Raw genomic sequence first — 26,622 nt, forward strand, 5'->3', positions numbered from 1 at the left:
TTTCAATGAGTTCCTGTCTCTGAAACAAATTTGCGGATGGAAATCAACAGCATGTTCTTTCAGCAGTAATTAGTATGAGAAAGCATCATTTAACTACTTAAGAGGAAATCAAGTGAAACAATTCCTAGTTTCAATAATGTCACACGCCATTCTGCATTAACAAATACTGGGGTTGTAATGGCACAGTACTGTAGTATGGTTTCTGCTGTAGCACAGCTTTGTCCTCCAGTGTTATCCCCAGTGTGCTAAAAACGTGCTGCATGATTCCAGTAACACGTTGTACTGCAAAAATTGTATTGTTGCACACCCTCCAGAGTAACTTGAAATCTTTCAATGGTGGGCAGCACCATCAGACGCCGCTGCGTCTACACCAGAGAGAAAGTGATTAATATTTCCCCGCTCAGGTCAGATTCCAAGCAACATGTTCTGAGCTCGGTAACTATGATAGTCCCGAGTCTGAGCAAGCAGCAACTCTGTGTACACAGCACCATCTGCAAACCTTGGTATCCACTGTCACATCCAAACCTCCGCCGCTTCCTGCCAGCCAGCCGCTGTATGTGGAATGGCCACTGGTCACCTACCGGCGAGAGGATACTCGGACAAGGTCAAGAGAGGCTTATTTGCTCAAACTCCCTTGGCCTGTGTGTATTCTGCAGTTTGCAGCTAGGTATGACTCCGAGTGTGTCCATTTAAATATTAATTTGACATTGTTAAACCAGAAACTTACACAGCAGCAGGAGACGGTGAAACGGGCCCTGAATCTCAATTAGAGAGCACGGGAGAGTGGAGGTGTGTGAGGCAGACTTTCAGAGCCAAATCGAGAACAGAGCCATCTTTCCTTTCTGGGCTTTTAGTCAGGTTCTGACATTTGGTGACACATACAGACTAACCTTGCGTGCTTGTGTGTGTGTGTGTGTTTCAGTAGGATGTAGGTTGCAGAAGGTTCCATTAATTATATTTCTATCTATCATATAAAGATACCAAAAAATACAAATATATGAATTCATTTTTATTATGAACTCATTGCCATACGGGCAATATTTACAGAACTAAAATGTTCTGAAATATTGCCCGTATTACTTTTCTGGAATGAGTAGATTTTCTTTTTCCCTGTTGGTCGGAGTAAAGAGGCTTACGTTGTTTGGAAAAGGAATGAGAGAGAGCGAGCAAGAGAAAGCAAAAGAGAAAGTAAATAGACTAGTCAAGATCTCTCTGACAATGGCTAAGCCAATGCTGCTACAGATTTTCTCGTTCAGACTCATTTTGATTCTAGGCCCAGGCTAAAGCTTTGCTGAATAAACAACCCCCCCAACCACTACCACCTTCACCACAATAATCTCGGGATGATTCCCACTAATTAAATCCTATTCAAACATCCCTCTCCAGACCAATATTCCCAAAGAAGAGTGGAACAAGGAGTAAAAACAGACACAGGCTTTTCTCCAGATTTCCCCCCCACACACACTAATCCAGTATCTTTTCAGAGATAGTAAACTCTTCAAGACGAAGGGGCCTAGCCCTCTTGCCCTTTGCATCAGCCAGTGGAATTTTTCAATAATGAACAGCTGGGTTACAAGTGGCTCTGAAGCTGCCTTAATATCATGTAGGCTTACAGATTAGGGCCGTGAAAGACAGCAACGCGTGATGTCCTCCACAAGATCCTGTCTTTGCATATTTGTTAGACTGCTTCAAAATACCTCATATTACTGTTTGTTTTATTTCTTATTGCCTGGCCCTCGGGGGTCAGTTGTAATTATCAGCTCTTGCTGCAAATCTCCCTCATTTTTATCACCCTTAAGTTTAGCATACGTTTGCCGTCTTTTTTCGATTTCTTTTTCTTTTTCTTTCCATTCTCTTTTGTCTTTCCCTTTCTTTTATCTTGAGCATTTCTGAATTGATTCTCTCTTCAGCATGGAGAAATAACGCTAAGTTCTGTGAAGGACGTGGTGTAGTCGTTCGTTTTTTAGTTTTTTGTTTTTAAATGGCATTAATAAATCAACTCTCAGAACTAGGATCCAGAGACCGTACTGCAAAACAAGTTAAGTGTTTCTTGAACATCTTTTTCTCCCGTTGACGCATGAGGCTTGCCAACAGCTACGTCTTTCTGAAAATATTGTCAGTGTAACATTTCTGTACAACCAGTTTTCATAATTTTTTGCCAAGCAAACATGAGTTCATCACAGGATTATTATTATTATTTGATATGGATCACTGGCATGTTCTCCTGGTGTTAATCTCTGTTTGATTTTAGAATTTTGTGCTAACTGAAAATAATTACAACTGGTTTTCGGATTTCGTTTTATGCCGAAAGTGTTTTGCATCGCAGTGAAAGGGAGAAAATACGAAATTTTTCTGCCTACAGCGGCAGAGCGTTTTGAAACAGTACGCCGCCTTGGATAGCTTCATTTTGATCTGTCGTTGTGATTTAAAACTAAACACACTAGTGAGTTAAAGAGGCTGGCAATTAGATACTTCATAGTATGCAAGTCTGGGATGCACAACCATTTGTAGAGCTTTGATTAAGTGAATTTTATCTGTGGGAAGTTGCAGCTTGCAACATAAGGAATAACATCTGATAGTTATTACATGCATGTAGCCATTCTGAGCTTTTCAAAGAAACAATAGTTAAGGATCCTTCGTTGAGTATGAAAAACCCTAAATGGTGTGTGCCTGCTACACCTCATGTAAATTGACTTGGAAAGGACAGACAGAGTGAACACTACTATTGAGTTATTAAAAATATAAAATTGGTGCCTAGGAATTTACAGTCAGCTAAATAAGAGCTATCCTTAGCCCAGAGTTCCTCCCCGGTGCTTTCATTTGCTAAGCATGTGCTGTAAAGATGTCACATTTTCAGCAGGGGAGAAGTGGGGATGTTTCATACAAACAGTCTTAAGTTACACTGGTAGGAAAAATGATAAGAAGCAGAACTGTTCTTGTATGTTACTTTTTTTTTTGAGACCCAGACAGATTTTACGCTGGAATAAATCACGTTGCGATGAACAAGAAGAAAACACACAAAACAAAACAAAAACAAAACAAGGAAAGCATGTATGAGGCCAAAATGCAAGAGAATAATAAAGATAAAAAACCACACACATTTAAAAAATATAAAACTAGTGTTGAAGCGACATTTTGAACAATATCCCCCAGAGTTGTGATGCTAATTTCAATTATTTTAAACTTTTAGTTTATTGCTTTAAGTAGCTCAGTCTCAAGTCTTACTAAGGTTGTCCAATGGCTACAGATCTTCATTTACAAGGCATTATTGCAGCCATAAAATTACACCTCTGTGTAAGACAAAGGTCTAGATTTCCCTGACAAGATCTTGATTTTGCAAGGTCTATGAGAGTATGATGACTTCTGTATATTAATTTATATTGATTTGTGCCAAACGTGTGCATTTTTGTATGTTTAAAAATGATTTCCCCAGATCTGACATTAGAATAAATCTAATAAAATCGCTATTATTTCTTTCTTTTTTTTGTATGCAATGCTGTAACATTACAATGTCCCCGTTTTGTACATGGTGGAAATAACTTTTTTTTTCTTTTGTATTATTCCACAGCAGTGTTTAATTGTTATTACTTTATATACTTTATGTTGACAGAAGATCAATGTGTCGCATCCAGAAAGATATAAATCTTCTCTTCCAAAGGCTTTGTATAGAGAATTATCATTCATATCACCTTCTATTGCATTGCATTTGTATCCACTCAGGGCAGCAGCATTTTTCTCTGTAAACTAGACATAGAAATGGAAGCTGTTGTCAGCAAGCTATCGAGCATCTTGCATCCCTGGACTGATAGTGCAGCTGTCCAAACACACGACTTGTGTACCTGCGTTGCTGCTTCACCAGCTCGTTGTTGATTCAACCTAACCGGTGTATATACAGCTATTCTTTCACATTTCACCACAAGCTTGTCCTTTTATGATGATGATTGAATGACCCATCAGGAAACGGGAGGGATAATAAAGAAAACAAAAATCAATCAGTTATTGCATTCTCTGGATCTGCCCGGCTCCCAGCATTCACTCCTGATGCCCCAAGTTACACACGTTCTGTCATTATAATCCTGTAATATAATATTCTTTATTTTGAAGGCATGCTCATCTATACGCTGTATCAGTATATTATATTGTAGTTGTTTTAGTGAAAGACAAAATGGTTCCAGTACAGGGAAATGGTTTATATAGGACAGATAATACAGATGTGGTAGCAGCTGTTTTTGCATCTTTTTATTTATCAGTGCATTCAAATCGTTGGATAATCAATAGTGATTCTTGAAAATATGTAGGACTTCATAAACTGCACACTATCATTAAATATATTTTCAATATTAGTGACTAAGAGTTGAAGTGATGAAATTGTGTGAAGATTTACTGTAACAGTTGGCTCAAGCAGCAACTAAATTCAGTGTAGCCCCCCGTCCCACAGCTGAAATGTAGACAGAATAATACGCACACCTCTAAAGGTCAGTGTGTGGTTCAAAATCATTGCCGTCAACAGCATCGTAAAATCAGCTGTGTGCAGACCTGGTTGGGACGTAGAGAAAATTAGCTGAAATAAATTTTGCATTTTGACAGAAACATTACTGAGCAGTTTGATTAGGCTTAATTTACCCTATTACCGTTCGCTCAGTGTTGCTCTTGGCTCTTACTACAATCGCACAGGCCGAGGAGCGCCCTGTGAAACTGTTTTTTTTCTTTTCGAGGCTGTCTAACATTGTAGCAACATGCACCGCGTCTGATTTACGGTTGTGTGCGAGTGTAGCTTTTGCCGGGGAATCGCATACCTGTAAGCTGCCACTCAGGCTGTCAGAGCTGAACAGGAAGAACATTTATTTCATGTGTGTCTGGCTGCTATATAATTGCTGGTGGATAACAAGGGCTGATGTGTCGGAACGTCACAGGTCATATATCTAACATTCAATTGCAGTCCAGATTAGCCGGCATTAAAAAACATTATTGCCTGTGTTTTGCTAATATATAGTAGAGTATGTAGTACCAGACCTAAAATAGCTAAGAACTATTAATATAAAAAACAAGACTGGCCAAACATTAGAACGTGCCTGTGATATTAACAAACAAAGAATGGCTTATTCGCAGGTCTTCATTTGTATTTTTTTTTTTGTAGTGTAATCTCTTAAAAGACACCAAGCATATAGAAAATGTTATATAACTTAATTTAATTAAATTGTCCCTACTCTGCTAATCCGCTCATTCTCCCTATTAAAAGTTCTCGGATGTTTTTGTTTTGTTCTGACTTCTTTTCCAGTACCTGAAATAACGGGTAACCATAGTGACAGTGAAACCCATTTTTTAATTTATTTTTTCAATTTTCCAGTGCTTTCTGCAGGGTCTTTACACTTCCTGTACAAACTTTTCACAGCTTTTATTTAATCCATCCTCACTAATCTTTTGACTAATATTGCCACAGAAAATGTGTATATCTCGATAAAAAAAAAAAAAAAAGATTGAGAAAACAGATTAAGTCTGTTAACTTTACATTGCTAGCCAGTGTTTTTTTTGTACTTGCTGCTTAAAAGACAATTTACCTTTAGCGGTTTGGGAACAGCTAGTCGGGTTGCTAGGCAGGAGGAGTAGCCCCGTGCGAGGCATGCGGGTGCCACTCAAGCGTGTTTTTACCGCAGCTGACAGGCACTTCAAATAAGTGTCAGGAGTTGAACGGCACAGTGCTGTGAAAGGCTGCCTTGAACTGCAGACCTTGGCATCCTGTGACAAGAAGCTTAAGATCCAAGAGGCGGCAGGCAAGATCCCAGATCTGGTGTTAAAATAAAATCAAATAATAGTCAAGGCCCTGTTTGAGGTATGGCAAAATAAGCATGCTTTTTTTTGTGTGTGTTTGTTTTTGTTGGAAAAAAACAACAACAAATTCCAACCCATTTATGGTTAAACATCCCAGTTTCATATTGCATCCTCCCCCCCTCCCCAGAAAAAAAGATGGAGAAAAATAAAAAAGCAAGATGCATGGGGAGAATCTCTTAAAGCTTAGCTGACGTTTTCTCAAAACCTGGCATTCTTTTTACACCCTCTGGCCAACTGGTGCTTTAAGCTTTTAACTTTTTTCCCCAGTAACTGACCTCATTGTGGCTACTGAGAATAATTCAAAGTGAACATCTTTTTAATCATGCGTCCATCCAAACGAAATCAGCAAAACTGTTTGGGGGGGCCCCAGGTAAGCTATTTTATCAGACAATGAAGAAAAAACATATATGCAGAATAGGCAATGTTTGTTTAAATACACTGTAATGCCCCATTAAATAAGTCAGCCTGTTAGACCTCCAAGGGGCCAGTGGTCCCTTTTTGGCAGATACCTTAATCTTCCTCCAGACATTTGGATTGCTTTCCACAAACTGATGATTTGATTGGAATCATAAATCACATGGAAAAAAAACTAACAAAAACTGTTGCTTAGGAAATGATCATCAGAGTATGGCGATATTAGGGGCCAAATTAAATAGCCAATGAAGAAACACGGTAAGAAAGCATTAAATCCATAAGTCATCAGCAACCATGAGCAGTTTTGTAAAACAGTGTAGTTCAATTTCACAGTGAGGTATGCTAATATTTGTGAAATACCCGTTGTCTATATTTCCAGACTTCGAGAAAATTATCAAAATTCATATCAGTACGAGTCCTCCAAATTGTTTTTCTGTTTCTGCCTGGTTTGTAAAGGGGAGTTCTCCCAAACAGGATATTTAAAACCTGGCTGCCATGAAAACCCTGTTTATCAGAACTGTATGAGAGGGGAGGGGGCCAAAAAAAAGTGCAATGTCCTGAATGAGCTTGCTGCAGTGTTTCCACTGAGTGTAAAAAGCTAACGCTGTAAGATTGTTTTGATTGAAACTGTTCCTTTGGGCCATTCGTGTCTGCATACTCTTCAGTAATGTGTTTTACTTTTACCTGCTGGGAGCTTAATTAAAAAACAAAGAGCCTCAATTTAAAGCCCATTACTATGCTAATTTTGTAAGAACTGGGCGGTGATTAAGCAGCTTTTTAAAGAAGACTTGAGCTTGCTTGAGGGACTCTGGAGAAGGTACTTTTTATTTTGCTTCATTACTTTCCTACAATTATTTATACGCCAAATAGAAACACTGAAATTTAACAGTTTAACTTTTTTTTCCCTCTTATATTATTAAGCAGGTTAATTTTTGGAGGTTGTTTTTTATGATCTTACTGGGCAATTAAAACAAAGCTCTTCTGTTTTGCATCAGGTGATATTTGTGATGGACTTCCTTATGCGGTTCTTCCGTGTTTATTCTGAGAGGTTGCGGTAAAATCACACGGGGTTACTTAGATCTGGAGACGATTAACATCCAGTGGTTGTGATGATACTGTGAAGTCTATGATAAAAGGCTTTTGAGTTTCAGGAAGATTTCTTCATATAGTCACCAATAAAGCAAATACTGAAGCTATACTCAGCTTGTTCCTGGAGATGCACTGTAAACCTCATTTATTGAAGCATGGGCTCTTTTTCGTCTCGCAACTAAATTCGTCAGGAAGCTTGAATGACTGCAAAGAGGGCTATTTTTGTGCATGTGTGAGTTGGGCCTTAATTTGATCATTAAGCTTATTATTATTATCACTTTTTGCACAGCTTTCAAGAGAATGCCTGACAAAAACTGCGAAATATGAACATATTCCCACAGAGCTCCTCTCTTAATGAAACCTCTGCTTCCCTTTATTAGAATCAGCACTGTTTGTCCTCTCGCAAAATCAATGGGGAATCGATTGTTTGTGGTCATTTGTAGCTGTGTTTGGATAATGTCCTGGCAGTTTGTTCTCTCAATGGGAATCTTTTGAGATGTTGCTTAGGAATGTTAACCAGCAATTGAATTTGGGGTCTACATTTTATAATCTTGCTCAGTTACACAAAATTCACTCCCACGCTCTTTATTTGAAAACCTGCTGGTAAAAAACACAACACCACCGACAAAACCAACAAAATACAATCAGGATTTGGATTTACACAGCCTATGAACAGCCTTTGTGCATTTCTGTGAAAGTTTAAAATGCAGAAATACCTTTTTTGTGTGTGTACAGATTTTCATTAAATCACAGTCACTTTAAATGGATTTTGTGAACCAGCATATTTTTGCCACCTTAATTCAATTGTTTACAACTGTGCTTTAAAAATATTCCAGTTATGCTTTATAAGTTTAAAGGTCCTTTACTGGTACTTTAGTACCTTTTGTAGCCCAGATGCAAAGCAAGGAAAATTGTCTCAATGTTGTCAAGTCAATGATTATCAAAGAGAAGAGTTGAAAAGGGTTAAAAATAATTGAAAGAAGCAGACACATCTGGGTATCAAATGTTTTTTTTTCTTTCCATGAAAAACCTGACCACTTAAAAAATATATAGTAAGAAGAAAATATATATCTATATCTAAAGTGCGGAGAACTTCTTGAAAAACTACAGCACTCCCTTTTTTCCTTTTTCTTTTTCGCGATGTCGGTCCTTGTCCAAACAGGCGGCCTCAGTCCCTCACATGGCATCCAGACTCTGCGGAGAGCTTCTCAGCCACAACCGGCACACAAGCCAAGCGAGCAGCGCAGCCGTTTGTTTCCAGGAGACAGACAGGTCTGGGCTTCTGCCTAGCCGCTGAGAGGCCTTCTGTAGAGAGGTCAGAGAGGCGATGTAGCCTGTAAAAGTGTTGGTGCCACAAGCCATGCTGTGCTGACCGGGAGACTCAGAATCTTTTTTAGTGTCCAGTGGCCTTCTTGTGACCTGGCATACACCTTATCACTCTTTCCTTTATGATTGACACACAGCAAGCCGGGGCCCGGAGGCACACAGAAGCCAGCGACCGTCTTCAAAGCAATTGTTTACAGCTGTTTTTAAGCTAGATACTTCTGAACGGTTTCTGATTTTTTTTGTGGCGGGGGGTGGGGAGCGGTTGAAAGAATGAGGCAGCTTAAGTGTTCCTTCCTAAATGATAATGATATTAGCCTGTGTGCTTTGTAAGGAGAATAAAAAAAGGGGAAGGGAGAGGGGGGAAAAAATCATTCGGGTTAAAGATACCCGGCAAAGACGGATTATCTCGGTTGAGATTCCCCCTTTACTTTCAAGCTCAGCTCCTTTTATCTCCTCCAGTCGCTGTGCAGAAGATTCTTATCACTGTGGCAGAAGTGATGAGAGTAACGTCTTTAGTGGAAAATCATTGGCAACATGTGGTGAAAGCTTAAGATGTTGTCACACTTTAACTTGGTCATAATCTGTTCAAAGGGAAAGTGCATACTTTCCAAGCGGCCTAGCAGGTAAATAGAAAAAAAAGTCAAAAGACCACCGCAGTAAAACAGAGGCTGTTGGCTTCTCCACACTGCAGCAGAAAAGCTTCGGTCGCTGAGCTGAGAGAGCAGCTCGCTCGGTGCTGAATTAGGGGCCTGTGTTCACCTTATTTAAAAAAAAAAAATACAGCAGTAAATAAATCAAAATTTATTTGAGAATAGAAATTTAGGTGCTTTACTCATAGAAACTGTTGTGCATTCTTTTGTTTTAAGCTCTTGAGCTGTACAATGAAATGCATTTGGGTTAGTTAAAGCTTTTCTGGAAGTGCCTTATCTATGTTTCAAGGAAATACATTTGAGTTCTATTCAGTTTTATTTATTTTACCTGCTTATATCTTAAAAGTGGACTGCTTGGAAAGTTGACTTTTATTCTTGATTTTCATCTGTTTTTCTAGTCCATGGTTTAATGTAACGTAATGTCCCAGATGGCGCTTACAGTTAGAAGAACCAAAGCCGTTAATTTTCTTCCAGCGGTTGTGCAGCTCAAGAGAAGGATCTGCAAATACATGCCAACTACCCCCCCCCCCAAAAAAAAAAAGGAATGAAAGAAAGAATAGGAGAATGAATCGACCAATGAAAGCAATGATCTCTGCTGGAGCTCTCTTACAGTTATCTGGTTGGATTAGTTCTATGTACCTTTTGAATTTCTAAAGAAACAGGGTTTACATCTATAAGAAACTGATGGGAAAGCCCTGAATCAATATTTATGTTGTGGCGAGCGAACGCTCCTGGTGGCTTTAGGCAGAGTGGCTTATCAGTAAATCCGTATATACAGGTGTGAAGAGGATAGTGCTATATATCCTCAGTACAAACACACATGCAGATTGGAGAGACATGCCAGCACTTAATCCACAGATTTCTTATCTCTCCAAGTCTGCAAGCTGCATTGCACTGAGCACTGACTACCGTGTGCCCGAGAAACTAAACAGGGCTCAGTACACGCCGCGTCTCTGCATGCTTTTTATCTCCTGTTTCCTTGTGTTGAAGTTAGGTTTAGCTAGTAGGTGGACGCTTCAATTCATATTGAAGACCATTGTTTTTAATGCTGGACAGATTGCTAACCAGTGGTGTTTGAGATGAGATGATTAAGGAAATAGGTTAAAATTAATAGTTTTTGATAAATAAAAATACATTAATTAGCAGTCACTAATGTTGTAGTTTTAGTGAGAGAAAATAAAAATACACATCATGTGTATAATCGTTACTCTTTTAAACTTTCAAGACCAAATATTTATGTTTTTGATAGTTTTATAAAACAACCAATTGAAATAAGTAGTGCTGTATTGGATTCTGTTCCTTTTTGCCTCATTTCAAAGACACAGTGGAAACAGGAGCTCTGGGGAACATTTAATATCTTGACCATAATTGAATAATGTGCTTTACTTATGTTATTAAATAAATTCATACATACATATATGTATTTATGTATTCAAAAAAATAATTTCAAATACACAAGCAGCACATTTTTAATTCTTGTTTGTTTTTTAATCTTCGCGGTGAACTTTGAACAACAAGGAAAAGAAAAGAAAGAAAAAGAGAGCAACTTATCTTCACAGAAATTCACATTTGTTTTGTTATTACCACCATTATCATATAGCCTCATCACTTCCCATTAACATCATTATTACTGCTCCTGCTAACTCCTAATACCATTACTTGCATTTGGGTATTGAGCCACTATCCGGAGCACTATAATCAGGTAATGTGGGGATATCTGACTTTGTAAGCCGTCCAGTGGGCTTTCAATACACACCGCGGTGTTGTTTTAAAGAGCATTCTTCTGGGGCTGAACTTGGAAAGGTATTAAAGTGGGATTAGATTCTTCTACAATCCAGCTCTTGTGTCATTCAGGGCTGCTTTTTTTTTCTCTCCACCCCCCCCTCCTTCTCTGTTTAATTGTGGCTAACAGCAGGAGCCTGAGTGACTGTGCCTTTGAAAAAGAAGGGGTAGGGTTAAATCCCTAGTCCACTGCTCCCTGCTAATTCCCCTTGTTCCTCAGAGAAGGATTTACTTTGGCTGCCAGCTTGTGAAAGCTTTTCTCGGCCACGGAAAGATTGCTGTTGCTTTCCTGGTGAGGTGTGGTTGCTATAGCAAGGGCGTCACGCATGGGCATCCCGTCTGAACCCCACTGAGAATGGGGAATAGGAGCCGAAACCCAGTAAAAGTCCGGATTAGGGCTCAGGACAATGGTGGACAGGAAGATTCCAGAAGGAACAAATAGGAATTACAGCACCAAAAATAATGCAAAGTGACAGAGAGAGGAAATAGAAAAATAATGGCTTACAAGATTAGCTTTTAAAAAAAAGAAGAAAGAAAGAAAAGAAAATGAGAGAGAAAAAGAGAATGTTTTTATCTGGATCAGAAGATTTAAGTTAGCCGAGTTATATAGGTGAATGAAGAAACTAAGGAAAGTTTAAGGGGTGCTAAAGGGTGATTTCCTTTCTATTCTTTTCTTTTCTCCTTCTTCTTTTAAACTTGGATGCCTATCATTAAATAAACATTTGGTTTCTACTTGTGGGCTGGACTTAACAGGTTTATCACTCTCCCGGTCTTCAGTCTTATCGTTCACAGCTTGTGAAATGGTAATCCCGAACGCACGAGTAACAAATGCTCTATTAATAATTAGTAGAAGTAAAGGCCGAGAAATGACAATGAGGTGAAAGTGGTATTTGTGTAAACAATGACAGAATGTCTGATTCTCAGTGCAGATTTGAACCTTAAGGACATTTACTGTCTTTGGGTTCACTTTCAACGCCAGTATCAACAGGAAACGGGCACATTTTCCATGCTGGATTGACTGTTATTGTTTCTTAGTTTGTTTGTTTTAATATGTTAGATATTTTTGGTCCAACAGTCATGCTTTTTTGGGGGTCTATTAACATTTTCATGAAATGAGATATTCCACAGAATCTGTTATTTCAAGACTTTTTCTTTAAAAAATAAAATAAAATTACAATCCTTAAATTTGTATGACTCAAGTCAAAGTCAAGTGGCACAAACACAGCCTAGTCCATTCTAATTCATACCAAAAAAGTAGTGATTTTGTCTTTTCTGTAGGTGCATATGTGTTAGCCAGGTGTGTTTATCACAAATATATCTGCAGAAATTATCTCTCATCCTCAAGCACACAGAGATTGTTGTCATATTTGCATTGCTGCAGAAATTGTTACGGAATGAATTGGTGGTTAATATTGGTGAGGTTAAAAATGCAAAACAAATATGAGTTATGTATGTCATCTGTGATGACATTGCTTGTCTTTATCCTATGCTCTGTTTAACACTGCAACAAAAAGGTTGCTAAGCAGCGTTCATTAATGTCTTGAAGTAACTTAGGGTGATTGAGAGCACCCGGTAATGGTTAACAATCCTGAATGGATGGAAGATCAACAAAAAAATGAAAGAAAAGCACATCCCTCTTTCCCTTTTGCACCTCCCTATCCTTACACACCATGCCATCTCCTCTGAGGAATGTCAGTATATTTTCTTAGCAGAAGTCGATCATATCCAATTTGATCATATGTTAGTGAACAACAAGCAAGTGCCCGCGTCCTTTTGAATGCCCTCTCTTCTGGTACCAGCAGCTTATTATTGCCATTACCGGGCGAGGGGCTGGTAGTGATGGTTTGTGAGGCTGGGAGCTATTGAAACCTGCAGGTCATCATTATCAGGAGTCTTGAGGTTCATTTTAATGGACACATTGGTGTATCTAATATTGTTCCCACCATGGGGTGTTCAGTATGATTTCTTTCTTTTCTGTTCTTTCTTTTTCCAATAATAGTATGGCGCTCTTTCTGTGCAGTGTTATTGTCCACGAAATTAATAAATTATGATGATGTAACTGGGAAATGCAGCAATCTACCCCCTGCTGGAGAAGCTCTGCCAGTCTCAGTGCAAATGGTCATGTTTTTGAAGGCTGCAGCTGTATATTAGCATGCCTCTTACGCTTTATGAAACTATCTCCATAAGTCATAGATTTTAACGCCTCTCTTGCTTTATTATTTGTCCTGATTATTATTTGTAGGAGTGTGATTTGTCACCGGATGCATTTAACCTTAATTATCCTAATGTGATGTTAATTGTTTCTGATCATGCTGTTGAGATCGTGAAAGAAAATAACTTCTCAGCCAATGGTGAACTGTTCATTTATTTCTAAATGTATGTGTGTGTGTTTGTGTGTGTGTGTGTATATATATATATATATATATATATATATATATATATATATATATATATATATATGAAATATTTTTTAATAAATATGAACAAAAGATCCTCCTGCACCAAGTTTTCTTAATTTGAAAGACTTAATAGTGAAAGACTAAGCTTGTTTGCTAAACATACCACAGGTTCTTAAGGATTATCCCTTAGGTGTTCCCATAGTCAGATAATAATCCTCTTAAAATATTAAAATATTATCAATTAGAAGCTGTTTATTTTAAGAAAGTCATCTTATGCCAATATTTACAATCCTTTTGTTGTTGTTTTTGCATACTCTTGTGAAATTTCAGTTTTTAAACAGATGATGAAAGGAAAAATCTTTTGATTTAAACATAATGATTAACCAATGACCCCGCTAAATGTGTAATAATACATTATTCCACTAATTATATATAATTGTAAGCAAGCAGTGGGAAATATGATCATACATTATCCAAAGTTTAGCTTTGCAGTTCATTCAAATAAGTGTAATCCTTCTTCACAATGTTGTTGTTGTGTGGCTTCTGTGTGTGAAATGTGATTTGCACTTCCAGGTGTAAGGGAGCATATCAGCACTTATGTATGTCGGCCTGTAAATGTTTAGGGCAAGCCATCAGAAGCTTTTCTCAGGGCAGGCAGACACACATTCAGTTCATCAGTTTTGAGCTGCTGTGCTCCGGAGAGGGAGGGAGGGAGTGGAAACCCTGAGTCCTCAAGAGGTAACAGGAACCCACGTCTGTGATGTGTATAAATGAGAGATTGTTTTAATTCTCTGTCCTGAGTTGCGACTTGATCCTACTTCTTCCCCCTGGACATTTATATCCCGGTTTTCAAAATAGCAACAGCATTCCCCAAATTGAGCAATTGTCTTGGCACAAATAAGAGAATTTATATTTTCGTCTTTGTTTAAAAAGAACATATCAGTATCAGCAAAGTAAACTTTTTTCCTCCCTGTTATTAGTTTGTGTTTTTATTTTTAGGTCCTTTTTCCCCAAATCTTTTTTTTTTTTTGGTATTAGTTTTATATTTTAATTAAATGTATTTCTCATTATAAAAGACAGAATCAAAGAATTTGAACTGCACTAATCTGTCTAAAGCGTTGACAGATTGCATAGGGATAACTCTAATTTCATGAAAAGAAACAAAAAGTTGGAAATAACCAGTTTCAAAACTGAATGCAGCCATTGTGTTTGACTGGATCGCAAAGTGCATTTACGCTATCAGTTTTCATCTGTGACTTTTTCTTTCAATGATATTTGCAATGCAAAATATAATGTTTTTTTTTCTTTTTTTTCTTTTTTGCCCTTGCTCATGTGATTCATCAATGTCATGTGCAGTACTTAGATTTAAGCAATGACTTCAAACAATCATTTTATAATGTACCCTTTTTTTCACAAGCCATGCAATGAAATAGATGTTAAGCACAGATAGATAGGCAGCAAGCAGCTGTCTTGCAGACCAGTGCAAACAAGGAGCTAATAAATTCTGGTTTATGGCCCAACTTGATCATACAGAGTGGGGAGCCTTGTGATCCGGCGAACTGCACTGAGAGGACTACCTTTGTATCACTGCGGTGTCCGAGTAACAAGCCTCTTCAACCACACTTAATGTGAACAGCACATTTTATTTTTATTTTTTATTTTTTTTTATGTGCCACACTGAAATCTTTCAGCTACTAATTAATGGCTTATAATAAAACAATTAAAACATGTTTGCATATACAGAGAAGGAAATGAAGAGTCCTGGGGGAAGGAGTATAATACAGGCTGTCAGGACATTGTAAGTGTAAACAGAGTGTGTGCTGATTTGCAAGGAAGTACGAGGTCCAAATCCTTAGCAAGATAACTAGGCAATAGATAATAAATCAGCTGTACATATTAAACACCAGATGGCTGTACCCAAGGCAGGAAGACACGATGGATCATGTAACCGTGGATGTGTCTGTAAGGATTAGAGAACAGGTCTTGACTTCAGTGGGATATCCTTGCCTATAAAATCTTTGTACTGGCTTCCTTTGGCTGGGGCCATTACGTTGTTGTTTTTTACATCTCCAAAACTGCTGGAAGTGCTGCATAAAAATAGCGTAAAAGACCCTCAATAAAGGCCTTAGTGTTGGGTACAGTACTGTTTGTAGGTTTCATTTCTTTATATAAAAAGATATGTATCAGCTTCTGAAGTGTCATTTCAAAAGATCAAAAGGAAAATGCAAGCAAAGTAAGATGGTATTGATCGTCTTGAAATTACCGAACTGTAAATTTCTCGAAATTGGGTGTATCAGAACAAACTTGGTTCTCCAAATGTTTTTACAGGACCAACATCTAGTAAGAAATTGTTCTTACCTTACTGTGACGTGAGACAACCCAAACATTGATTTTTTTTTTTTTTGCTCTGTGGCTTGCAATTGAAGCCTACACTGTACACTGTATTTGTTTTCATGTTTTAAAAAGCACTGCAGCAGCATATCAATTGGTCTTTCATGGACAAAGGAAGTACCATTAAAAAACTTTTAACTGTAATTGGGATAATAGGACACAAATTGCCTTGAAGAGAGAGAGAGAGAGGAAAAAAAAACTTATGTTTTAGGTATTTTGCCACCCATCGTGGTGTTTTTGTTAAAATGCAAATTGACCATCTCAAATCACTTAACACTGTCTTAAAAAGCTGTCCTTGGTAAATGCTGTTGTCTCTGTACCAGTGGGTCCTGACAATTGAGCTTTACTGAACCGTTCTCAGGTTATCTGTCGCAGTTTTACAGATGAACTGCTGTCAAAAGGAGAGGCTCAGTGCCTTCCCACCAAATCAGTCGACATGAGAAACCTTCAAACCCTCTCTATCAAAACAAGCTTTGACAGACAAGGCTAATTTGCTTAACTAAAGCTGCCTGAAATCCAATAATGATGCTTCAACGGTGGCATAACAATTGCTCAAACATACACATTCAAACATTTAAAGAAACATTCAAGACACAGAGAAACAATACACAATTTGACTAAAATGCATTGAGAGAGAGAAAAAAAACAAGGATGCAAAGATTTATTTCCTACTTCTGTATTTGTAGCTGGTAAATATGCTTGGCTTATTTTTGTGGGAAAAAGCCATTGAACGTTAACTTTGAAAATATTAGTAAACCTTCAGGAAAAGTCTGTTTTCATCAACACCGACGCCCTAAAATATTGCTCTGTTCTTGACCATACTCCGCACTCCTGTCACCTCATGCATTTTCTCCCGTGCCATTCCAGGTTGTTCGCCACAAAGTGCAGTGGATGCATGGAGAAGATTGCCCCGACAGAGTTCGTGATGCGAGCGCTCGATTGCGTCTACCACCTCAACTGCTTCTGCTGCTGCGTCTGTGACAGGCAGCTACGCAAGGGGGACGAGTTTGTCCTGAAAGACGGACAGCTCCTGTGCAAAAGCGACTATGAGAAAGAGAAGGACTTATTGAGCTCTGTGAGCCCTGATGACTCTGATTCAGGTGAGAGGTCGTCTGACTGCCACAGAGAAGCATTTTAAACACCCGTAAGACACAAGCTGTGTCTTCAGTATGTGTTTCGGGCCCTGACTGGTATCAAATGGGTGTTAGGAGGCCGACCAGGCCCAAGTTTTATGGCTAAGGAAGTGGAAGCATGACACAGAAAAGCCACACCGTATTAATGACAAGCCACGCTGTGGGCAGACTTCAGTGGAAATAATTAAATCAGTGTATCACAATGATAAACATACGTTGTTTTGTTTTTTTGCTGGTTACGCACAGTGTAAATGTTACTTGGGCTGTTATCTTTTTTTTCTGCATATTTTTTACTTAATGAGGCATCTGGCCAAGCCTTTATGTTCAACTCCATCTGGTTCTTATTTAACAAGAGACAAATGTCAGGAAATTTGTCAAATGCATCTGTGTACGCCTGTGTCAGCTTTTTGGAATATTTGTTTTACTTCTACACTTTCTTTGTCCAGTGAAACATAAGACTTTTCATTTTTTTTTAGTTTTGTTTAGTTTTTTTCTTTTTAAGGTGAATAGTGTACATGCACAAAAGTTAACCCAGGAAAACCTCAGAAATGAACTAAAATTTGGTTCTATCAGCGCATTAGAATTTACTGTACTATTTACAGAAAAATATCAGAACCAGATGACTTAAAGCAAAACCACCCACATGTGGTGTTTGCATTTCCAAATATTTATGGAAACTGAAAAGATTTTGATTTCTAATGTATTAAAAACAGATATTTAAATCTTAGCGTGAATCTAATATTAATACCTTTAACAGCCACATATGTAAATTAACTGAATAGTGCTTTAAAGATGATCTTGAGCTTCTATTAATAAAATTCTATTCAGATTCTATTGACTAATGAAAGTAACAATTTCTGAAAAGGGTTTACTAAACTGCAAAACAGTCTAATTAATACTCTAGGGAATCTTATATATGAATATGATTTTAAGTATGCAAAAATTAAGTTTTATTTTTTTTAAATCAATCTGTTAGCGTTTCTTACGTAATGAAATTTCTGTCCACTGGACAATAAAAACAACTCTCAACAGGGTTGTAATAATTATGAAGCTTAGCAAACCGTTTAGTTGAAATGGCACATTAAGAAGGTAATAGTGGCAGGGTTATTAAAGTGACGGAGCCACACTTTGATCATTATAAAAAGGTGCTTATTAAACTGAAAGATGATCACGCAGCAAGATCTTCTTAATATAAAAAAATAAGTTAGTGTTCTCAGGCTTGTCAGCTCCCAGAGGTAGTTTCTGAGAACCCTTGCCCATTTTCATATTCAGTCTTTTTCTTTTTTCGTCTTAATTTTCATTGTCAATCACAACAACAAAGTGTTACAATTATTTTTGTAAGACGATAGGTAAGTTGTTTCATATATCAGATATATGTCAGGATATGTATTTTACAGTGAGTGACTGAAACCTGTCAGTTGTAATGTTTAAAATGGTGAATTACATTGGCTTTTTGGAATTGAAACTACACCAGACCAGACCTTGTATGTTTCGCATTGCTGGAGAAATTCTATAAACTATTTAGAAAATGCTGAAAAAAAAAATATATAGTTGCAATTCATACACAAATTAAAACTAAGAGCAAATCAGCAGCAGAAGTGCAGATTGAATAAACAATGTTACAGTTAAAGAGTTTTATAAAAATTGTGCTTAGTTCGTCCACATCTGTATGTAAAAATTGAGTAGTGCAGCAGAGCACGTCCTTTCATGAAAAATTGATACCAAAATATTAAAACCACATGCTTTTTTTTCTTTATAAATTCACCGTCACATTGTATAGACATTTGGGTCTAACATTATATCATCTGGATGTATAGTCTGTAGGAATTCAGTTGAAAGCTTAAACAAATAAATATTGAAGAAAAGATTTCTCATTTATATAGCATGTCAGGGTTCTAAACTTGATGACTTAACAAGGAAAATAAAATACAACCCACTGTATCTGCAGTGAAAAGCGATGATGAAGATTTGGACATCAAGCCCGGCAAGGGCTCGGGAGGCCAGGGGAAAGGCAGCGATGATGGCAAGGACCCCAGGAGGCCAAAACGGCCACGAACAATACTGACCACACAACAGAGACGCGCGTTCAAGGCCTCCTTCGAAGTTTCTTCCAAGCCATGCCGAAAGGTGAGGCTTGGGGCTGCTCCCATGTTGGGTTGTAAAATGTTTAGGGGGAAATGTGTATATTTTGAGGCAACTGTAAATGACCCTCGATAAGAGTGTCTGCTAAGTGATAAAAAATAATTGTTCTAATACTACTACTAATTATTTTTTAAACTCCTTGGGTTCAGTCAAAAGGCCAGGTCCACTGTGTGAATGTCATTAGCCACTTTTGAGGGATAAGATGCATTTAGCTGAGCAACAGAGGAGGTTGGGTGGATCTATCCTTCGTGCTCCCTTGAACAGCGCCTCCTGTGGCTGGCCAGGTGCAGTGTGATTAGTGTGATTCCTTCCCACAATGCCTTGACTCTGTTGATTGTGCTGAGGACTTACAGTGTAATCCAAAATGTATGTTTCGGAGGTCACTTGTATGCTGTCTTATTTCCTCCAGTGCTGGTACAAGGATCGCAGCTGTAAGCCAAGCAGATGAGATAGTAACATGGGGGGCATTCAAAGAAGCCTCAAATCTGCAGCTTTATAGCGACAAGTATTCCACAAGTGTTTGGAATAAGTGTCTCTACCCTTGTCTGCTGTTATTCTCAGTCCATCTGCCCTAGATGCAATAAAACAAGGGCCCGAGACAGAGAGTAGGAAGGAAAAATTCATTATATTGAGGAGTCTTTGATCTGATCTGTTAGCCTTGAGTCTGGGACTTTAAAGATACATTCAGCATTAAGATATTCATCCTCTTATAGAGTCAGGCAACAAATCAAAACTTCCAAGCACATGTTCCCAGTGCATCGTGTTTAAAAGCAAAGCCATCCGCTTCTCAGCTCTGATTTATGTCTCTTGTATCACTTTGATATTTACATGTCCTCGCATTGTTTCTGCGCAGGGTTTACTATGGTACACCATGGAAAATAAAACTGAACCCTTTACCAAACAGTCAAATCCACACTGTAAAACTGTAAAAGGAATCGCATGTTGCAGAGGCTACAGTTGTACCCTTGTAAAATTCCCCTCCGTTTAATTTCTCCATTACGTCAAAGTAGGGCTTTGAAGTGGGTTGTGAGTCTTTGGCTTGGGTAAGATGGGGTGGTGGGTGCAGTCTGGGCCCCATTGCATTTCCAATGACAAAGACTGGATTTATTGGCTTCACTAAGCATGAAAATCTTGTATTTGTTTATTTATTTTATTATTGCATCTAAGGCTTTGCATTGAGATTATGCACATACCCCCCTCCTCCTCAAAAAAAGATCTTCAGAGAACCTTAGTAAGTGTAATAGGGATTTGTTTTTCTGTAATCTCATTAGTGTGTTTGATTGAGACACAAATGCATTGTGATCTGTCCTCCTCCACAGGTCAGAGAAACCCTAGCAGCCGAGACAGGCCTCAGCGTCCGAGTGGTTCAAGTGTGGTTTCAAAATCAGAGGGCTAAGGTGAGTGAAGATAGAGCTCTTGTGATAAAACTAATGGAAAAGAAACTTGAATGCTATCTAGTATAACTCTCCTGACTGCTTGGAGCATTCCACAGAACGCCCTTAAAGTTTAAATGCATTAAATACACATTTATTTCAGCGCTAAGCTTATGGCTCCATCCACCTCCTATTTTGATTGTATCTTCAAAAGAATTTCGATTATGAATTATGGTCAGATTGGTGCCTTTACTAGTTCATGGCGGGGTGAGTGGAAAATAGATATGTTACAAGAGTGGGTTGGCGAGTTGTTTTAAAAAAAAAAACCGCACCTTATTTTAGTTCCTTCTTTTAAAATTGTATTTTTTTCTTCAAAAAAAAAAACACAGATGAAGAAGTTGGCCAGGAGACAACAGCAGCAGCAGGAACAGCAAAACTCCCAAAGACTGGGTCAAGGTAAATACAGAGATTTTACATGACATATTTTCAGCCATCATTTCAGAATCGTAACGTTAGAGCCAAAGAGGCAGCATGTATTGTGAAGCATTGTGATTGGTCCAAGGAAAGGAAAATGTGGATTAAACCAGATAAGTAAATTAAAAAACCACCTGTGTATAAGCATTCCCCCCAAGACGACCAAATGTGGGTTATTTTTTAAACAGGGCACAGGAACACTGCACACTTTAAAAATACTGAATGTCGCAAAGCTGAAGATAACTGCTGCTGGTGATCTAAAGACACTTGGGCCATCTTACAATGGCTTCATTTCTATGTATTGTAAGTTTCAAGTTGAAGGCTTCTGAGAGATGAGGAGCTGTGGAGATGGTTTTAGTCAGGAACAGCGCTAGGAGACACAGTAAGCGCGACAAAGAAACATCTCAAACAGAGCCGTGTGGGCTTTAGATATGGAGGTGGATATATTTATGATGTGGGCATGTTAAAGAGCAGACACCTCCATCCCTTATTCATGTGTGACCCTGCATATTGCAAGACAGGCCAGTGATTTAACCTTCCTGTCCCACAGATATCTCTGTATCTAGTGCATATTGCTCAAGAGAAACTCAAAATGTACAAGCCTGGTGTAAACTACAGCTGGAATACAGGGCAAACTCTCACACTGTGGGGGTCACTGACACCGAGGTGACAGTTCTTACGGCTGGTTGTCCATAAAAAATGATATAGTGTCTCTAAGCCACCATCACCGAGGTCTGGACTTCGCTCCCTGCTTTATTAATGTGAGCTGGAATCCCCATTGGAGCTCACGCTTGGAGCGAGATTGCAGAGAGAGACTGACGCACTTAAACAATGAGTGGGATCCACATGAGTCATAAACTTGATTGTTCTGCTACCACTCGTCTGTATATTACTTTCCACTCCGTTTTCTTTTTGTTTTGCTTATTATTTTATCTGCGTCATCTCTGCTACTCCAGTGGATCTTTATAGAAACAAGCACAGTATCGGCCCTGGGTGTAATGCACATACGATGTGCCCAACACTTTTTTCGTGAGGTCGGTCGTATCATAATCAGTTGTTTTTTGTTTGCCATCACTGGAAAGGTGTCGTGGAGAGACCCGTGTGAATGGATATCAGTTTAGAATTACCCTGTTGGTGTTGATAAGGCTGATGACGATAAAGTGAATGTGGTAATGAGTTATAGATTCTCCTCAGCTGACACTCTGCAGGGGGGGTTTAGTTTGGTTTGCACGAATACTGTACAGCCGCAGCAGCTCTCCGCTACAATCCAGACAGATGCCATGAAAATACTACCGGAACCCAGTATAAATTAATTACTGCCATCTTTTAAGAGACTCTGCATTGAAACGGCTGCCTGGTGGGACGAACCCAAACCACACAGCTTATTTGTACAGCTCCCTGCCGACTGAGTCACTGGCTGTGCCGCAGGGTTCACAAGTTTGCCCTTGTGCTGTTCGCCGCCACTACCCTCTTGTCTGAGTGATGTCATTCATCGGCTTGCTTGTCCCCTTTTCTCCTGCCTTGCAGAGGTCATGTCCAATAGGATGGAGGGCATGATGAGTTCTTACACCCCGCTGGCCCCACCTCAGCAGCAGCTCGTCGCGATGGACCAGAACGGTTACAGCACAGACCCCTTCCAGCAAGGCCTCACCCCGCCGCAGATGCCAGGGGACCACATGAACCCATATGGTGAGCGTCTACTGCTCCGCCAGCCGGGGCCCGGTCTCTCCCGCGCATGTGTGAGAGATATCCCAGTCCCAGTAGTCTAAATTAGTTATTGCTTTAACAAAATACCACCACCTCCCTCACAAGCTAACACACACACACAAACACACAGACCACTGTTTTTTTTTTCTTCTTTGAGTTTTGTTTTAAATCAGTCCAACATGTCCTGCATTTCTCTTTTTCTCCCCCCTCCTCCTACCCTTCTCTATCATTTCCGCCTGTGCTTGAGGTTTGCTGGCATTCGGCGTTATCCTTTGTGACAGTTATCCGTCGTTGCGCTGTGAACCCTATTGGGCCCATCCCAAGACATTGGGGGGTAAAAGGGGGGTGATGAAAAATGGAAGTACAATAAACCCAGCGTTGAAATGAGAAAGATGTAAATAAGAAAATATAAGCATTCATTTAATTCAGCACTCTTTCAGATAGCATATAGTGATAGCTTATATCATGTCCAGTGAGTCATAGAAAAAATCCAGGAATAAATGAAGGCAGACAATAATCTAAAATCCTTATAATCCAATTACACTGAAAGGAGCTCATGGACATCGAGAGTTTGTATTTTATTTTCCTGTGCCTTTTCAGCACCTCTTTAAAGGATTTCTACACTTCTGTGAATGCGTAACACAGAATAAAACACAGTCAGAGCCATCTAATACCTCCAACTGTGAAGCATAAACAGAACAAATCACCTTAGTGCTGCAACAGTCTTATTGCATTGCCTGCAGTTATATAACCTTAGGTTTTAGGAAGATAAATAAATAAAAAATCGTTCCCTCACCGCATTCTGCTCATTTATCTTCTGCATGGTGCTGCAAATCACTGTGGAAGGAAAAAGACACCAAGTGGTACATATATGCAAGCTGGAACACATGATGATACTTATACAACCTTATTTTTCTCATGTCTTTTGTCAACCTATTTTTAATCGAATCTATACCTCTGAAATGAATAATAACCCACCCCCAAGAAAAAAAATCATATTAGATTAAATACCTGTATCAACATTATTTATGTTGTTGTTATTTATTGTATTCTAGTAATTATTATGCTGCTTACCATGATTAATAATATTTCTAATAGCATCCAATACCACATTCTTTACAGGATAATACATACATTTTATTTCTACTGAGATGCTTTATGGTTCATACTGTAAAGTCTACAAATTATATATTTTTAGGGCTATGGCTGTGCATATAGATAAACTTGTATATACAGGTTATGTTTCTGTGGACCTCTCACTGTAAATAATTTAGCAGCACGAGTTCCTTCCCTGACTCAAGACAGGCAATTTGTGAGTCTAATCCTGTTATAAAAGCTTAGCCCAAGGTAGAACTGAAGGTGCTTTAGACTACCATCTAAACAGCGGAGCGATATTTGTTAGTTCTAAGAAACTTCCTTTCCCCATATGACCTCTGTCTCCTTTAATTTATAAAAGCTATTTTTTTCCCATTTGTAAAGCCCAAATCTCTGATCTTACCACTTGATTTTTTTTTCCCTTTTCTAATTTTATGGGCTGCAAGAGTAACCAATAACACTGTCAACTCATTAAAAATGAATGCGCTATCAAACTGTCCCTTTCCTGATGTAATGGTGTCATTTAGACCTGAAGTACCTAATAAAGCTACCATGTCTCCTGGAAGACAATCCCGAAATTAAAGTTTTTAAGAGGCAAACAGTGGCAATTAACTGCTTTTCCCAGAGCCTTTGGGCATTGTTCCACATTTACATTCCTATCCCACTGGAATCTAACAGACCGTAAGCACTTATTTTTCAGCTTGTCGAAGGCTTGTTTATTGAGATTTTATTTTTTATTGCGGTGTTATGCAATTAGAACATCACATCCACAGATGGGTGTTATGCTCAGATAATGGGTTTCTGAAGAGCAAGAAGTGTGAAATATCATCATACATTCATGGCACCATCATAATGGAGTGCTCAATATTTTAATATAACACAGTAACATCAGAAAATACCCCAAAACCTGGCACGATCAAGTAACGATAAGTGATAATTGTCTTAGATTTTTTTGTGAATGGTAAATAAACTGTTATTTTGACCATTCTGACGCTTCATCCTGCTGTTTTTCAGGAAACGACTCAATTTTCCATGATATCGACAGTGACACGTCTTTAACTAGCCTCAGCGACTGCTTCCTTGCTTCCTCCGAGGTCAGCTCTATGCAGGCGCGGGTAGGAAACCCCATCGACCGACTGTACTCCATGCAGAGCTCTTATTTCGCCTCATGAAAACGGGACGGGGACGGGACACGTCGTGACTTTCTCCAGGACAACTGTACAGCCATATATTTCTCAAGGTTTGCCTCGTAAAGGAAAACGAACAACAAAACAACAAGAAAATAGACAAAATTCAATGATTGACCTCTTCCAGTGCCCCCTTGCCAAAGCGCTGAGAAAGACGTTGAACTCTGAGGTGGAGAGATGGGCACTTCCAGTTTCTTCTCAGCAGCAAAGCAGCATGGGGGATGTCAAGACTCTAGCAAGCTTTCAGACAGAACTTCTTTTTATAGATGTCATATCTGTAGGATATTTGTATATGACTTTCTGAAAACTAGAAACTCCTCCTCTCCTTGTTGACAAAATGCCACTGATTTTTAAATGTCAGTAGACCAAATACCGCATCTGAAAGCCAGGGATTGGACACATTTCCCTTATTGCATGACTCCCATCATTATCTTGTGAACATTAAGCTGGAAAAAAAAAAATTAAAAAAAATTGTAAGATGTTGAGATGTAAATGTGGTGTTTGGACTTCATGTTCCTTTTTTCTTTTTCTTTTTTTCTTTTTACACTATGTTCAGCATAAATACATTCTTTGATCACTTAGTTTTAACCCTTACAAATGTAAGGTATTAAAAAGAAAGAAAGAGCGAGAGAGAAATAAATGGTATGAGAAATGATTTGGGAGGTCATTTAGTGTCAGGTGGGTGTATATAAGTGGAAGCGTTTCCCAAACAGGTTTGCCATGCATGTGCAGGTGGAAAGCATCCTATTTATTTAACTACAACATGTGCCTGAAGGTACTTCAAAAACTAAAAAGCTTTATTTAAAGAGAAGAAAATCCCAATGTAAAGTAGAAAAACACGATCTTATACTTGTATGTCTTTTAATTATGAAATTAAAACTAGTATATATTTTTTTGTTTTGTTTTTTGTTTTTTAACTAGGCTGTCAATCAGCAACGTTGTGCTATTTATTTGTTACAAGCTCACTGCGACCTTGTTAAGAATGCATTTTTAATGCGGAAAATTTGCTAAATTACCAAAGTTTGTTGGTACTATAAATAAACTCTGAAAAACTTCACTTTTTTCCTTGGATCCATAACACTTGATTATTTCTGCACCATCTGTGTGATGCTAAGTCTATCTTTTGTTCATATATTCATGAAAAAACACATGAAGTATAAAAAAGTCAAAGCATTTTCTTAGTGCAGTAAACACTGTGCTTGTGGAGAGTAACCTCACAACAGACCATAAAGAGATTTTGTTTTTGTGTTTTTTTCTCTCTTTTGCTGCACATTTCAAATGTTATTACAGGGTGATGACAAAATTATGTTGAACTGGATCTCAGGTTGTACTGTTTGTAAAGTATTACAATTAAACTTAATTAAGTGAATTCCTTAATTACGTCTTTAATAACAGTTGGTCTACTGCAGCTGTTTTTGAGCTGCAAGGGCTTTTGCATGTTAAGGTTTACAGCCCCTTCCACAGTGAGCCAAACCCTTCGCAACCTGCTGCAGCTTGAGGACGGACGACAGGATCTGTAGAAAGATAAAGGGTGGATAACCGTATAGGTGCAGATTTCAGTTGCAGAAGGCGTTCTTTTATCTAATCATTATCGTTGAGCTTTGACCTGGGGTCACCCCAGTTGAAAATGC

General features: G+C 38.5%; 1 protein-coding gene across 2 annotated transcripts in view; it reads left to right on the forward strand.

Annotated features, from left to right (window-relative positions):
- The window catches only part of LOC136758616 (LIM/homeobox protein LMX-1.2), a 73,346-nt gene extending 47,293 nt beyond the window's left edge, over positions 1–26,053 (forward strand). For both annotated transcript variants that reach the window (XM_066713152.1, XM_066713153.1), the window contains 6 exons: positions 16,748–16,980; positions 18,962–19,140; positions 20,475–20,552; positions 20,918–20,984; positions 22,530–22,691; positions 24,819–26,053. In XM_066713152.1, coding sequence (XP_066569249.1) covers positions 16,748–16,980; positions 18,962–19,140; positions 20,475–20,552; positions 20,918–20,984; positions 22,530–22,691; positions 24,819–24,976 — 877 coding nt within the window. In that variant the 3' untranslated portion in view covers positions 24,977–26,053. The remainder of the gene's footprint in view (positions 1–16,747; positions 16,981–18,961; positions 19,141–20,474; positions 20,553–20,917; positions 20,985–22,529; positions 22,692–24,818) is intronic.
- Positions 26,054–26,622: the final 569 nt, after the last annotated feature.

This window comes from Amia ocellicauda, chromosome 9, assembly GCF_036373705.1.
Source record: "Amia ocellicauda isolate fAmiCal2 chromosome 9, fAmiCal2.hap1, whole genome shotgun sequence".
Lineage (NCBI taxonomy): Eukaryota > Metazoa > Chordata > Actinopteri > Amiiformes > Amiidae > Amia > Amia ocellicauda.